Genomic DNA, 15,444 nt, shown 5'->3' with positions numbered 1-15,444 from the left:
AAAATTTCAAAAAAAAAAAAAAAAAAAAAAAAAATTGGGCTTCTTCAAGGCATTTTGTAGACCCTAGCCTGTCCTCTCTGCATGTTTCCTGAAAAAATACTCCCAAGTATATGTTTGGATTATATTGTAATAAAAATCTGAACATTAATTGTTTGCCAATAATCAATAAACATGAGACTTTATGAGAGCAACTACTGTAAGAAACTTAGAACATGCATGCATGTCAAAATATGGAGGAAACATTATGCCAATATGACTCGAAATTTCGACCATAATCAGATATATCTCAGCATAAAAGGAAATTTTAAGATGTTCAATCAACAATGCGGAAGTAACAGGTTCAGCTTAACATGAGACCTTTGTGCATACAGTCTATACAGACATTAACCCTCCTATAAAGCTATGTGCATGCAACTGCCAGTAATAGCGAAATTGTGTCACTAAATTCAGTTCATCGTGCATATGAATGCATGCTTCAGCACTGCAGTTGTAATCTGACCATCTATGACGATCATAGACAGATCAATTGTAAAATGGTCATAACAGAAGCTGATAGGTTGAAAACTGGTAACCCTTAATTTTGAGCTATAAAACCTCAATGTTTATTACTCCCAAGAAATGATGTTATTTCCACCAAGGTTCTGAATACCTAACCTTCACGAAACAGAAACAGAACAAGGAAGCCATTCTCTACTTTATTAAACTTTATGTGGTGTAACAAAGAACATGGTTTGGAATACCCAAAGATAGATAGATAAACTTAAAGAAAGTAAAAATATAGCCTAATTATGCTGAAAATATATGAATTCTTTTAAAGAAACTTGAATTGTTGTGATTCTGCTCAGGATTTTTCTTGTGTTGACATCTTGCTTAGGCTAGTGGATCTGTGTAGGCTTGAATTGTGTTAACTTATGGTTGTCTGGTATGTGCATATTCACAGGATGATTTGTGACTGTCATATAATTCTCCGATACTAAGTTTTTCATCGTGCTTCCAATAGAGTGGGATGCTTAACAACGTAATTAGTTGTTGAAACAAACACCCATCAAGATGATGAAAGTAGAAATTTTCTTCTTTTTGATAGGTAGTAGTACTTGTCTTCTTCTTATAAAGAACATAATATTTTCCATGGTCATCAGCATGATAGTGGAAGTGGAACGCACCAGATCATTAGGTAACTGCTCCTGCACAATAACTTGGGTGTGCTCCAACAGTTACAGTGGAGAAGGAAAAACTAACAGGGAACTTATGCAATCGATATGCAAGATCAACCGTTCATATGACTATTCAATTAAAGTATACATTAGAAAATCCAAACACTCGGTTAACACTGAACACAAAACAATAACATTATCATTTTTTGCTACAGGTTTAGAAAAACGCAACAAGTTTTACGTAGTATATATGCCCAGATAACTGATATCTGTCGCAAATTAAGGGGTAGAAGTTCAATTCAAATCCGCCCAAATTCCAGCGAGACATTAATTGGCTTATATAGATTAAAACAAACGAGGCTCGCTGCAATCGGTATATGTAATACCAAATATTCATGCAGGCTTGCAGCTTTACGGCAGGTTTTCTTTCAAATGGTCAAAAAGTCAATCGCATCAATAACTGATAACAAATTCACGGACAAATTATGACGAAGAGGCTCGAAAACATAAAGTACAGCTACTGATCGGTAATTCAACTTCTGAGAGAGAGAGAGAGAGAGAGAGAGGTGATCATTCAACCAAGCCATTAGTTCGTAATTGGCATTTAATTTCAGGAAATGGAATTGAATTGCTTCGTTTGTTAGGTGGAATTTATTGTTTAGAGCTACTAGCTAGTAATCCGTTAACTTGGACCAGGTCTGTACCACTCCATCACTTCACGGACGGGTTTGATGGTTGTCCGTGCTATTCTCTTTCAGTGCAGAAAAATGTTTCGGTTTTTAGCGTTGAATAATGAAAGGTTACTACTCTACTACTATCTACTATCCATATGCTACTCTACTATTATCCATTTACTATAATCTATTTGCTACTTTACTACTGTGTTATTATTTTTTTTATTACTTAATGATTAAGAAAGTAAATATTAGTAAAGTTCTATATATTTTTTTAATTTTTTTGATGATTAAGGATGTTAAAAATATACTTAAAAAATGATAAAAAAAAAAAACTTGAAATAAACTTGAGTTGTAGATCTACCCTTCAGCATTTCAGATCCCAAAAAACAGAAAGCCAAAAGGCCCAACCTCAGCCCTTCTTCCTTAATTATTTTATACAGATTCGGCTATCACGTTGCCATAGTCTAGCCTCTGTTAAATTGAGTTTGGAGCAAATTAAGAAGGTTAAAAAAATAAAAATAAAAACTTCAAAAACAACCAAATGCGCTAAAGTAGATCTCGTTTTAAAAACTAATGCTATAAATGACGCTCTAATTCTATTTTCATTTCATTATATAAGATTTAATACTTTAATTACTTTGAATCATTCTTTCTTTTCTTAAAAAAGAACTCAATAATCAAAAGTTGATCAACAATGACAACTCATCATAGTGAGATGAAAAAAAAAAAGTATTAAAGTGGTCCGATTACATAAGGGTCAAAGTAGAAGGCTGGAGTATGCAGAAATAATGGTACAATTTGCAGTGAAGAGATACGAACTTGACTTGGGAAATAATTGACCACTAAACGTTCAAATAATGGTAGTAGTTGTGTAGTTGAAGCACCAAATTAAGCCCAAGGGACGTCTGCATAATGGCATAAATAATTAGAGACCTCCCAGCACATGGACATATAAAAGAAGGAAGGGTACGCCATCCACCATCGTCCGTACCAAGTCTCGTATTAAATTGAATTGCAAGGGAGGGATAATTGCGTACAAAAAAAAATGGGACTTTTGAAAAGTAAGCGCCATGCACGTATCAAAAGTCGAGGACCCTGGCCTGCTTTCTTTGCTTTATTAAACGGCTATCACCAAAGACACCCACCAAAGGCAGCTGCTTTATGCTGGGTTTCACTTTTCGTTAAAATTAGGGTCAAAAGTCTATGATTTCAGCTTGCCGCTACAAAAAGGTTCAAACTTAGTTTAGAGTGGAGGAAGGTCCTTTTCTCGGACAACGGAACGATTGCTCAAGTCATACGTACTGTCCTTAAACGGCTATATTATATCATATCTCGTATCCATTCAAAACCGCTAGACAAATACTTAACTGCCCCCTCTCTACAACATTTAAACAAGTATCTCATATTTACAAGGACGAAGAGGGTCCTATTGCTTGTTAGAAAATAACAATCATTATTGATATGTAAAAAATACACAAAATGACCGTATATAAAATTTTTAAAAATAAAATATTTATATGTAAATTTTATATTTATTCATATTTTTCAAAAAATACATGCGGAAAACTACACAAACTAAAATTGTAAATATTATTTTTCAATCAAATAACACTTTATTGTTCAGCCGGGGCTGAACTGGATTTATATACCCAAAATCAGACGCTGTATTCTCTACAAAAACTCACTGTCATTGCTCTTGACTTTTGTTGTTGTTTTCCTTTTGTTGCCATTTAACCTCAAGTCCCCACTCATTGATAAAATGAGTTGGGAAGAGCAAATGCAAACCAATTGACAATCACTCTTAAAATTTATCACATGTCCGCCAAACCTAACGCATCCGTTCCATTTATTTCCACATTTTCCTGTTACGGTGCCCATACATGTGTTGTGCATGTGTGCGCTCAAGAACTCATTAGATTTAGTTTGCAATTTAATTAGGTGAACACATTTTTGGAAGTCTATATTGTGGGGGCGGCAAGTGCTTAAGCTAAAAAGGAAGTGAGCAAATCTATTGAGGGTGAGAATGTAAACTCAGGGGTGGTCTCGACGATGGACACGGACACCGCTGTGAGTATTTTTAACTGGTAGCCTTATCATTAGTTTATTATTCTTTTGAATTGCGTACGTATTCCAGAGAAAGCAGGACGTTCTCATGGCATGTCTTGATCGGTAGTGAACAGTTCAAATAACCCAGCCACAGGTTACTCTCCATCACGCAGTAGGCTCAGCAATCATGGTGTACGCTAGCACACCTCAGAGTCTCCTCTCGATTTCTCCTACTCTGCGCTCTCGCGTGGCACTGTAACCATGCTTGTACTCGTTTAGCGGTTCGTCGACACTGCGAAAACTTTCATGTTGGAGAGAGTTCGGATGGAATCTTTGATAAAGAAGAGTGGAAATTTTCAAAAGAGAAAGGATGGGTGTAAATCGTTTTCTGGTAAAGGTGTTCGAGCTGAGTCGCACACTGGTTTGATCTCTGAGTCCAGGGAGAGCAGCGGTTCTTCAAGATCGAGCTGCGAGACCTCGAGTGAGGAAGTGAAAGCAAAGCGGTCTTCTTCCCCTCCTCCATTGGGCTGGCCTATTCGCAATGCTCAAGTAAGCAAATGTTGTGTTTCTGATGTGGGCCAAGCTGAACAAAAACAACCCAATGTCGACGATTCGAAATTGGAGAAAATGGGCTCCCAAAATTCAGGTTTGTTATGTTTGGTTTCTAAGAAATTTTCAGAAGACAATAGTTTCAAATTTTGAATGTTACTGTTCTTTCGTTTTTAAGACCTTATGACTAGAAAGTATCCACTGGGCTGAGTCTGATACAGCTATATTTGCGAAGTGGAGCTTTTTGGGAAAGCCAGCCAGCACAAACCTACGATTTCTATCTTTTTCTTCTCTCCTATTTTATCAAGAGTCCAATAGAGTCTGAGTGTTCGGCATGATTACCCATCTCTTCTCATTATCTGAACATCAAATTATACTGAACAGAGATGAATATGATGAAAGAGAGGTTTTCGAAATTGTTGCTTGGTGAAGATATGTCAGGGTCTGGGAAAGGGGTCTGCACGGCATTAGCTATCTCAAATTCCATTACCAATCTCTGTGGTATGCTCTCTATCTAAGTTTTAGGTGTTTGGTGGAATTATCCCGTGTTGACTGTTAGATTACTTCATCTGGCTCTGTTTCTAAAAATTATGTAGCTACCATTTTTGGGCAAATATGGAGATTGGAACCCTTGCCTACTGGCAAGAAATCAATGTGGCGAAGAGAGATGGATTGGCTACTTTGCGTCGGTGATCACATTGTCGAGTTGATACCCACTTGGCAAACATTTCCTGATGGTAGTAGGCTTGAGGTATTGCAATGACTGAGTTATTATTTAGATGTTGAAATTAGTCTGTAAAATCCTGTTTGGTTGCTGTGGAAGAACATAACAAATGTTTGAAGCTTAAATTTTCACCTGATAGTCCTTTGCGGTTACCCATATTTATTATGTCTAACCATACTGACGGCGGGAATGCCAACCATCAATAGCATGATTGAAAATGATACGGGAAGGCTAAATATGGGAGCGTTAATTCATTTTTTCTTGTTTGCTTCTTGTAAATTCTGCAGGTTATGACTTGCAGGCCGAGATCAGATATTTTCATCAATCTCCCAGCCCTACGTAAACTAGACAACATGCTTCTTGTAAGGTTCAGTTTTTCTTGTATAATAGTATACTATTTTCTCTATTGTAACCATTCTTAATTTGTTAGGCATCTTCTTTCGTTACAGGAAATATTAGATAGCTTTGTCAATACAGAGTTTTGGTATGTTGATCAAGGCATCGTAGCCCCAGATGCAGATGGGTCTGCCTCCTTTCGCAAAACAACTCAGAGGCAGGAGGAGAAGTGGTGGCTGCCTGTACCCCGAGTAGCTGCTGGCGGCCTCAGTGAAAAGTCAAGAAAACTGTTGCATCACACACGTGAATGTGCAAGTCAAATATTAAAAGCTGCAATGGCCATAAACAGCATAGCTTTAGCAGAAATGGAAGTTCCTGAGTCATACTTGGAAGCTCTTCCAAAGGTATGAAAATCCAGTATCGGAGGACATGTGTGAGCTGTATATAATTGGAGTCCATATTGCAATTTATTGATCTCATGTTTCGAATCCTTCCATACTATGCTGTAAATCTCTAGAAGGACAAGACACACACATATATGTATACGAGTTTATTTGGGTGTATTTGTAAACATGTGTTAGATCCTTGAGATATTCTCCCATTTGGTTCATGATGTTTCTTCAGCTCTTGAAATGGTCACCGTTCTAATGTTACCGATTATGAACTCTTGTTAATTTGCTTCAGAATGGGAGAGCCTGTCTAGGGGATGTTATTTACAGTTACATCACATCGGATCAATTCTCTGCAGAGTGTCTGCTGGATTGCCTTGACTTAGCCTCAGAACATGTTGCTCTAGAGATTGCCAACCGTGTGGAAGCCTCCATACATGTATGGCGTCGAAGATCTCATGCTAGACTTTCATCTAATCCTAACCGTTCCGCTGGGAAGTCCTCATGGGAAATGGTCAAGGACATGATGGTTGATAGGGATAAGAGGGAGCTGCTGGCAGAAAAGGCTGAGAGCCTCCTGCTTTGCTTGAAGCAGCGGTTCCCTGGTCTGACACAATCTTCTCTTGATACCAGCAAGATCCAATGCAACAAGGTTGACATTCTATCCTCTCCGATCAACTTGTCCCACATTTCCCTTCTATTTCTTGAAAAATAAAAAAATAGACTTCATTTGCAAACTTTCAGGATGTTGGAAAATCCATTCTGGAGAGCTATTCAAGAGTTTTGGAGAGCTTGGCATTCAACATTGTGGCTCGTATTGATGATTTACTATATGTGGATGACTTGACAAAACATTCCGATAGGCTCTCATCGGCTCCCACAGTGAGTGTGATTGCTCACAAGAAAGTCTCTATCTCATACTCAGTGCCTGACTCGAGCACCCCATACAAAACTTTTCCCACTCCTAGCTTTTCGCCGGCACCGTTGATTAGTCCTGCCAGGGGAGAGAGAACTCCTTTTCTCATGAACCACCATGGCAAGCCTCCCTGCCGTGGATTTGGTGTGAAAAGAGTCTTGACGAATTATCTTGGTGTTGAGACGAAGGCAAGGATCTGTGGCAATCCAACTGCCGGATTAGTTTCAACGCCAGAGCCAAGTGACACCGAAAGTTTGGAATATAAAAAAGAATCAGCCGCCCACCAAAATGGGATCAGATTGCGTCATGATCGCTGAGATTCTGTCTGTTGATGTATACCCTCAAGAGGATTCTTATGCTTTGACCAATTATTTGTAGTTATGAGTTGGTAAATTAATGTATTGGTCTAATATTTGCTTTGAAGTTGAATATCGACGGATTCAAATTATTCAATCAAAAAATAAGTACTGGGGCATTCCGAGAATTGAACTCGGGACCTCTCGCACCCTAAGCGAGAATCATACCACTAGACCAAATGCCCTTTTGTATTTTACGTTGCAGAGTCTAGTTATTAATATTAAAACAAAGAAACTGACACCCTGGCATGAAAATAGTCACAATTGGAGACAGTTCTAGATTGAAAGGGGTTCGTTCAAAAGTTTTACGGTAGTCATCAAGCTATCTTGACAAGAACATTACGCTACTTATCTAGATTTAGGAAGACTTAAAATGAAATAAGATGATGGTATGAATGAAGATAGGTTTACCATAGGGAATTTAGATTCTTGACACTGAATTTAGAGATGTTTGGTACAATAGTGATAGGCTTAAAAAGGATGCTTGCATTGTGGCACAAATTAACTAGTGAGCAGAAATCAGTCTTTTAGTTGCCTATATAGTATATATTTCAGGCTTTTGATATGTAAATTAAAACATACCTGACCTCATAAATAATTTTATTTTAGAGATTGGTGGCATTTGGGAAATGAAAGCAACACCTGATGAAAGAATTGGGTGGGTCATGGGTGTATGCTTATTCCATGCTCTCGATGTTTTTTTTTTTTTTATTATTTGAAGGAGAAATCATTTTTGATAAGGTAATTAAGGTCTGAGGCTCCTGTTATAACGTACAGTTTTATAATTAGGTGAAAAACAAGAGTCAAATAGTTCAAGTAAGGGTCATATTCATTACGATTTCGGTGTCAGTCAACAAAGTCGTTGTAGTATAGTGGTAAGTATTCCCGCCTGTCACGCGGGTGACCCGGGTTCGATCCCCGGCAACGGCGCAAATTTTTGTTCTTTTGCGCATTTGAAATCACCCACCTGTCGAGGTCGTTGCCTACATCAAGCGGTCCGTCCTCCGGATCGGGATCTATGTCTAAGGTGTCATCTCAATTTTCGGGTGCGCGTTCTTGATGCTGGCTCTGGTTAATGTGGTTCAGATCATGCAGGGGACTTTGGCTTCTGGGAGCTCACGAAGCTTGGTTCCGTTCGTGATTTTTTTTTTTTTTTTTTTTGATATTGGGGAATGGGAAGGGGGATCGAACCCAAGACCTCTGTAAGGGAGGTTGGGTCTCATGCCATCTGAGCCATATGCTCTTGGCGGTTCCGTTCGTGATTTTAGTTCCGGTTGCCAGTTGGGCTTCTTCCGTATGTTTTTATGGTATTGTACGGTTTTACTCGCTTGGAATATTGCTTGAGCTCGAATTGTTCTTCTGTCGAATGCTCGATGATAAATTGCCGATGGTTTCAGTTTATGCTTATTGTATCTTTGGGAATTATATCATGTGGGAGACTCAAGAAGTCGAGAAAATGATTGAGAAATGCTATTTATAACAATCTAATTTTATATGATATTAATTTCCGTATTCAACAATGTATTCCGATCTCATCATATTTACTTTTCATGAGTTGAAGATACTATTTTTGTATCGATGCTGTTTGCCAATTTTTCTGAGTGAGTTTGTAAAATGCTGTGTCAACTTTCTTTAATATCCAAAAGAATTACTGCTTTTCAATCCTAATTTGGAGACCTCCATGACAGGAATACGAAGAAATTAATGAATCATCTCGATCATCCCCCGCTTCATCTACTTGTTTGCACATTTCTTCCTGTCGGTCCATACTTCACGATTAAGTAGGAAGCTCGCATTCAATCAGAATTCTGGTAGATTCTTGGAACAAGTGGATTCATATTCTACATGGTATAAAGTAAAGTGGAATGAGCACGCATAAATTCAGCCACTTACTCCGGTTGTGCTTTAATTTTCCCTCTTTTTCTATTCTCTAATCGTCTTTAATGTCTTCACTATTGTTGAATTTTCCCTCTCTATTCTCTAATCTTCTTCATATGATAACCTTTGTTGATGCCACAACACTCATCAGGACTTGAATAGCACACAAAACTATTAGTTGTAGTTCCCTTGGCAGTAAAAGAATTTGAGTATAAAAATGCCTTCTGGTGTGCTAGAAGCCTAGAAGTGGCCAGATGGTTAGTACAAAACAACAATTTCAAGGATCTGAATTCCTGTAATGTGTGAAATGAGTCATACTTGTCCTCTGCCCTGCGGTCAGCTGCCCATGAAAGCTTGATCCTTTTCTAGAAGGACAAAAAGTAAAGTTGAATGATCAATGATCGAGAAGGAAGCACTATCCTCATCGGCTATAAAGCCTACTTCCGGAGTAGGTGCTGCAATAAACAAAAATGCCATTACTCTAGTGTGGATACACTCTAGTGCTGTATCCACTATCTTTTGTGGGTTTTACGTGTAAACACTTTTTGAGCTGCCTGTGACACTATAAAAGTCCGCAGAGGTGGTGTGGGCAGTGCATCAGAGAAATGCAAGTTCCAATGAAGTCCATTTGGTTTCTAGTGCTTCTTGTTGTTGTAGGAATTGCTGCCATTGATGAGGTTTACGGGGCTGGTGAATGTGGGAAATCCTCCCCTGACATGGAAGCATTTAAACTCGCTCCATGTGTATCAGCCGCACAAGATGCGAGTGCTCAAGTTTCTGATAGATGCTGCAGTCAGGTGAAAAAGATTGGTAAGAACCCAAAATGCCTTTGTGCTACTATGCTTTCCAACACAGCTAAAAGTTCCGGGGCTAAACCAGAGATTGCAGTGACCATCCCCAAACGTTGCAATATAGCTGATCGTCCAGTGGGATACAAGTGTGGAGGTATGTAAACACAATTTACTCACCCTTTCTTTCTGCTTTTCAATTTCTTCCATTTTCCTTCAACGATTGCAACAGCTATGATTACTCTCTGTTTTTTTTTTGGTAATAAATTCACTTGCTCTGTTTTGCAGACTATACATTGCCTTGAATACTGAAGCTCCCATGTCATGGCGTCTGTGTGAAATAGTTGCTCTTAGTACTAGCGTGCTGAGATTGTCTTTGTAGCTGCAGCATCTAGCTGAGCAGATTACTGTGATGTCTAGGCACACGAATAACAAAATAAATAAATGAATAGTGTTTGATCCGGGATTCTGTCCACCTTAAGTGTGCAGAGCAAACTGCAAAGCATGAATCAGAATATTATCTCTCCCCTGGATTTTCAGCTATATCCAAACTCATATTTAGCTACCTTTAAACTGGTAAATGGCTGCAGAACCATAAACATTAGTTAAGGTTCGACAAACTTGGACCAATACAACCATCCCAAAGAGTTGAGCAAATTCAGTTATTTTTCATATTTTATTTTGTGCAGTTTTTCTGAAGCGAGAGATTCAATACGCGGTTTAATGAATTAAGCCAAGAAGAAATAAAAGCAAAAAGTGGTATGAAGAGATTAGGATCCTAGATTCCTAATTGATAAGAACAGCCAAAGTTACTTTACCAGTGACCCTTCCGACTTTAGAGGATCCTAATGAGTTCCACGTGAAAGAATAAAGTATCAAATTGCAAACTTTTGATCCTAGCTAGAAATTGCATCCATGAATTTTATTATTATATATTATTTTGCTCGATATTTATAATTGGTGGGTTTTCTTAAGACTGATCAAGATTCTTACCCTGAGTGCTTTGCATATATTTCCTTCCCAATCACCATCTATAGTCCCACGTCACCGATGGTAAAATTTACATCAAAATTGATCACATCTTAACTGTTTCAAGACTTCCCCTAAAAAAGAAAAAAAGAAAAAAAAAAGTTTATGAAAAAAAAAGAAGTACTATTTCATAAACTTGCATTCATTTCCAATTGGTAAAACGTCAGCGCATGAGCCAATTCAAGTTGCATCGATTGAACAGAAACCAAGTAGGTAAGAATGGGATGCTGCTTTTGTGTAGTAAACAAGTCGAGAAGTAGTAATCTAAAAAATTAGCACAGTAGAATGTAGAGAGAGAGAGAGAGAGAGAGAGAGAGAGAGAGAGAGAGAGAGAGAGAGAGAATGTTCTGTATATATATATTGAGTTACAAGTAGATGGATAAACTCCAGACAGCGTATTAAGTACATGTAACAGTACTGGGTTACTCGTACAATGAGCATCAAGCTCCTAAATACTAGAAATATTATAAGACTTTCCCAAAATTCATCAGTTGGACAAAAAGAACCCAACACGTACGTTTTCCCAAGTCATGACAGTGTTATATATACTCTATTATATGAGGTAGCTAGGGTACTAATATAATATATTGCCACCAGCTTATTTCCGTAATATTAAGCAACATCATACTGTAGCCACCCCTGCAACATAGCCAAATTAACACCATTTCAGTCATTCATTTGATTTAAGGACCATATATATGCAGATATTAATTTTATTTATGCCCTTTATACTCACTCTCTGTCTCTCTCTGTCTCTCTAGGCCTTTTCAGCATCTCATTTGTTTAATTGCGCACTTTAACCTTTCGTATAAACAATAATTGGAAATTAGGAGTTAGGAGCTCAAAACGCATAAAAAGCGACAATCGTATCGTCTTTTCATAGCCATAAGTCTTTTGATTCGTTTCCCATAACTTATGACCCTTTAAAATGGTGCTCAAATATATATATATATATATATATATATATATAACCTTTTTCATGGGTAACGAATGATGAGTCTTAAAACCAAAAAGTGCTCTCAGAGAATCACATAATTAAAGAGATCCATCAACCATTTATTAATTATTCTGATCAAAGAGAATTCGGAATACCTTTGCGATCGAGGTGCAGGATGCAGGGTTGTTAGTAATAGAGGGAACCTGCAGAAAGTAGGGTTTTAGATTTCTATTATTTCTAATTAAATCAACATTATTATACCCATTATTTTTTTTCCCTACAACTAAGCATGCAGCCATCATAAATACCTTGCCACCAGTTCCCTCTGGAAGCGCTGTTCGGATTGTTTCCGTTTGAATCATCGTCTCCACCATCCTTTTTAAACTAATACAGGATTCGAAGATATGTTCATCAACGTCAGAAATCACTATATATATATATATATATATATTATCTACATACCAACATATATCTATATATATATTCAAGATCATTGAAAGAAACGGTAAATCTCATCCTCACATAATTAATTCTTACAACTTATTAGCTAGCTAGGTCTATAATTATACGTCCAACTATATATATATAAATCGACAACTTATTTTTTATTATATTAATTTCTTTTTGTCAATTTTAGATTATGATCAAACCGGCATTAGCTTATAGATGCACACATTATTATTAATAACGTATGAATTAAATGCATGTCCTAGCTACACTCACAATATGTTGGGATTCGGTGGAGCGGGTCCTTGGAGAATAATTTTCTTGACCACCGTAGTAGATAGATGAGCTAAAGTAGCAAGCTGGTTCTGAGTTAAAATGGCATGGTTCCATTATCTCATGATCTTTCTGGTAACTGGAACCCTTTTCTCTAGCAACACTTTCACCCTTGCCATTATTCTTGGTAATAATATCTGAATACAACCAAACAACCTAGATCATGAGATCATGCAGTATACATACATATACATAAATTCGCATCAGCTGGGACTGGTAAACAATACCTGGATTTCCATATTTTCCACCGCCACCTCGATTATCGTGAGTGGAGTCCCTCCCTAGCACCTGAAGTTGACGAAGGAAAACAATTAAATTAGAACTGCATAGTTCCAGCTAACATGACCAAATCAGGAAGCAAGTTTCTTGATGCAAAATTCAAATATCATTTCTTATTCTCTTGATCATGATGAATCTTAGCAAAAAGAGGACTAGTGCATCTAAAATATATGCATGTAAACGTACATTCTCTGATCTCAATATGTACAAAATCAAAGAAGTCGATGATATATGCTCTCATCTCCGAACCGCTTCAAGTTTTCAATTTCTAAGCTCCATAAAACTTGCAAGTCCTAGTACTCATTAAAGAAAATGGATGACGTGATTCTGACGTTTGATTTGAGTTCTACAGTACTCGCATCCGATTGTCATATTTTTCTAATTTTAATTTAAACAGAGCAACATGCAAGAGATAAGCACAAAAAATATAAAAGACCATATTGATTAGATGTCATTGTCGATGGTTCTGAAAAAGAAATACCGTTGAGGGAGGTGGAAAAATGGATCCAAATATTCCAGAAGTGGAAGATGATGAAGTTGCTGAAGAGGGGTACTTGGGACCAAAAAGGTGATCGAAAGTCGTGGATGAAGATGAAACACCCACTTGCTTCTTGTTGTTCTCCATAGCTACTACTGTTATCACTCGGAAACAGGCTTCTCTTTCTCCGTCAACCAACGAACAAAACTACCCTTATGATAGATATGTAAATCTTAACGGCCGAAGAGCCAAAAAGGAGGAATTGAATAAGATTTACAGAGATGCAAACAAAGTGATAAATTAGAGAGAAGCAGAGGGAGGCAGAGCAGATAGAGAGAGCACGTGAAGATTGCAGATGAGGAAGTCTTGTGAACGGTCGCAGCTATTTATAAGCCCCAAAATACGGTGCCCGGATATTGCTTTGTATCCTCCATGTGCTATCATTCAATTCAATCCTCTCTCCGTCTCTGTGTGTCTCTCTCTTTTGACACATGGGTGCATCTTTCGCATCCAAGTGGACATGTTGCCAGCTCCAAGCCCCTACTGCCAGGTGTTCTCATCCTAAATCTTTGACCTTTGTTCAGTGGTCTATTCTGTAGATGATTTTATTTATTTATTATTGTTTATGAAAAAGACATTGATATAATTTCCATGAATATATAAAGATCAGTACTTGAGCAAAGGCTCAAATCTTTTATGGCCTTATATATATGTATAATCGATCCCACAAAAGAAGAAAAAGGGATAAGGTGGCTGCAGGCTCAACTTGAGATTTTATGCCTACTTTTGCTTAATAGTTAATGAAGATATTTTACCCTCTCTTTACCCTCAAATCTTTCAACATATATATTTCTACTGTTCAAATATTGAGAATAAAAGGTTGAAGGTTGAGAGAGAGAGAGAGAGAGAGAGAGAGTAATCATTCATGATAATGGAAACCGTTTTGTAGTTTTGTAGCAAGTGGTAGAAAGGATCATAAATATATAGATATGTCTGATTATCATTATCACGGGCCTCACGTTAGGATAAACGCTATCTTAATTAATTGTGATATATTCTAATCAGCTTCATAGCTAGCTTGGCGTTTTCAATGCTGACAATAACTAGTACGTACGTAATACTGATACAAAACTTGATCATAAACATTTTTGAAACATTTCCGGCTTGATGATAAGCTATTAATATCGGCTATGATCATCTACAAAGCAAAGCTCGCATTATAATAGTGACAAAGATATTATATATTAGTAATGTTAAGCAATCAGGATGACATATATATATGCATGCCTCAAGTCCTTGTAATTTTCTTTACTTAAAAAAAATAGCATATTTAATATTGTAACTTGCATTCTAGTAGTAATATTTTAGATAGAGGTTCTGATCATTCATTTGTTCGCTAGCGCGATTATAAGAAAAATGAATTTTTATAATTATTATTTTATAATTAAAAGAATTATTTCTGACGAAAACGACGACCCTTATGATTATAAAATCATAGTGACAAAAATTTGTTCTTTTAGTAGTGCGCGGGGGTCAAGTTCAAAGTTTTTTTTGCAGGGTAGAATGGTACAAATCGGAGGATTAAATTTTTATAACTGATAAGATTGCCAAGGCACTTTGATATCATTCGTGAGGTTCCTTCTGGATAGATTGGGATAAGTGCCGCGTGCATGCATAATCATTAATGGAATGTGACATATTCCAGGCACAACGTGGAGCTTCCGCGTTGTAATCCGATAGAGGCGGGTTGATGTACGTGCACGCTGCAGCACATAATCCAAAGTCCAAATGCTTTCTACTTTTACCTTGTAAGAGCATCCTCATTCAGATGCTTATAACATTGTAAATCTCAAAATTTAGAAAAAAATACAAGGAAGATGGGAAAATGCTCTCTCATTCGGATCTCTATTTTAGAGTTTTCTTTTAGAGTAGTATAGTGAATCTATATTTGAAAAATTACTGTACATCTTCAATCTATTTTCTCATCTATTTTAACTGTTAGTTCCGCATTATCCCTCTCTCTACTTGTTGTTACCCTCTTATCCGATGTTGCTTTCGTCAACCACGAGCGATTCTGTTTGGTTTCTCTTGATAGAGCAGTACCCATGTAAGTATCCTTCTCATGCCT

The 15,444-nt window shown here is 37.3% G+C and overlaps 3 protein-coding genes and 2 non-coding genes across 7 annotated transcripts; 3 read left to right on the top strand and 2 right to left on the bottom strand.

The window, feature by feature from the left end:
- Window positions 1-3,541: 3,541 nt before the first annotated feature.
- On the top strand, window positions 3,542-7,214 carry LOC122301448 (rop guanine nucleotide exchange factor 5-like). The gene is made up of 7 exons (XM_043112818.1): window positions 3,542-4,523; window positions 4,811-4,927; window positions 5,023-5,177; window positions 5,438-5,512; window positions 5,600-5,890; window positions 6,171-6,527; window positions 6,620-7,214. Exons 1-7 carry the CDS (start codon window positions 4,184-4,186, stop codon window positions 7,106-7,108), a joined length of 1,824 nt encoding a protein of 607 aa, XP_042968752.1. The 5' UTR covers window positions 3,542-4,183; the 3' UTR covers window positions 7,109-7,214.
- Window positions 7,215-7,260: 46 nt separating this feature from the next.
- On the bottom strand, window positions 7,261-7,332 carry TRNAP-AGG. Its single transcript has one exon. It is a non-coding gene; the product is annotated as a tRNA-Pro (tRNA).
- A 673-nt stretch (window positions 7,333-8,005) lies between these two features.
- Window positions 8,006-8,077, top strand: TRNAD-GUC. The gene has a single exon. It is a non-coding gene; the product is annotated as a tRNA-Asp (tRNA).
- Window positions 8,078-9,506: 1,429 nt separating this feature from the next.
- LOC122301450 lies at window positions 9,507-10,274 on the top strand. The gene is made up of 2 exons (XM_043112821.1): window positions 9,507-9,970; window positions 10,102-10,274. Exons 1-2 carry the CDS (start codon window positions 9,631-9,633, stop codon window positions 10,116-10,118), a joined length of 357 nt encoding a protein of 118 aa, XP_042968755.1. The 5' UTR covers window positions 9,507-9,630; the 3' UTR covers window positions 10,119-10,274.
- Window positions 10,275-10,427: 153 nt separating this feature from the next.
- LOC122301449 lies at window positions 10,428-13,762 on the bottom strand. Of its 3 annotated transcripts, XR_006240187.1 has the most exons (7): window positions 13,320-13,762; window positions 12,787-12,847; window positions 12,503-12,696; window positions 12,088-12,163; window positions 11,935-11,982; window positions 11,579-11,643; window positions 11,174-11,481 (listed from the first exon to the last, which is right to left on the bottom strand). XR_006240187.1 is itself a non-coding variant. In XM_043112820.1 (6 exons), the coding sequence occupies exons 1-5, from the start codon at window positions 13,461-13,463 to the stop codon at window positions 11,966-11,968; spliced, it is 492 nt and encodes a 163-aa protein (XP_042968754.1). In that variant the 5' UTR covers window positions 13,464-13,762; the 3' UTR covers window positions 10,428-10,916; window positions 11,935-11,965. The 3 variants fall into 3 exon arrangements, 2 of the variants coding, with proteins under 2 accessions (XP_042968754.1, XP_042968753.1); XM_043112820.1 differs by lacking the exons at window positions 11,174-11,481; window positions 11,579-11,643 and adding an exon at window positions 10,428-10,916; XM_043112819.1 differs by lacking the exon at window positions 11,579-11,643 and having other exon boundaries at window positions 13,320-13,759.
- Between the last annotated feature and the right edge of the window lie 1,682 nt (window positions 13,763-15,444).

Source organism: Carya illinoinensis, chromosome 2 (assembly GCF_018687715.1).
Source record: "Carya illinoinensis cultivar Pawnee chromosome 2, C.illinoinensisPawnee_v1, whole genome shotgun sequence".
NCBI lineage: Eukaryota > Viridiplantae > Streptophyta > Magnoliopsida > Fagales > Juglandaceae > Carya > Carya illinoinensis.
Note: the sequence above shows the minus strand (reverse complement) of the source record. Positions and strands in the feature narration are given on the sequence as shown.

What these genes read in the sequence shown, in the direction of transcription:
- LOC122301448 (XM_043112818.1), top strand. Translation starts at nt 4,184, where the DNA reads ATGTTGGAGAGAGTTCGGATGGAATCTTTGATAAAGAAGAGTGGAAAT. An exon ending in CTGATGGTAGTAGGCTTGAG is followed by an intron (nt 5,178 to 5,437) that starts GTATTGCAATGA and finishes TAAATTCTGCAG; the next exon opens with GTTATGACTTGCAGGCCGAG. An exon ending in GCAAGATCCAATGCAACAAG is followed by an intron (nt 6,528 to 6,619) that starts GTTGACATTCTA and finishes GCAAACTTTCAG; the next exon opens with GATGTTGGAAAATCCATTCT.
- LOC122301450 (XM_043112821.1), top strand. Translation starts at nt 9,631, where the DNA reads ATGCAAGTTCCAATGAAGTCCATTTGGTTTCTAGTGCTTCTTGTTGTT.
- LOC122301449 (XM_043112820.1), bottom strand. Translation starts at nt 13,463, where the DNA reads ATGGAGAACAACAAGAAGCAAGTGGGTGTTTCATCTTCATCCACGACT. An exon ending in TTTTTCCACCTCCCTCAACG is followed by an intron (nt 12,848 to 13,319) that starts GTATTTCTTTTT and finishes CGTCAACTTCAG; the next exon opens with GTGCTAGGGAGGGACTCCAC. An exon ending in CCACCGAATCCCAACATATT is followed by an intron (nt 12,164 to 12,502) that starts GTGAGTGTAGCT and finishes ATCCTGTATTAG; the next exon opens with TTTAAAAAGGATGGTGGAGA.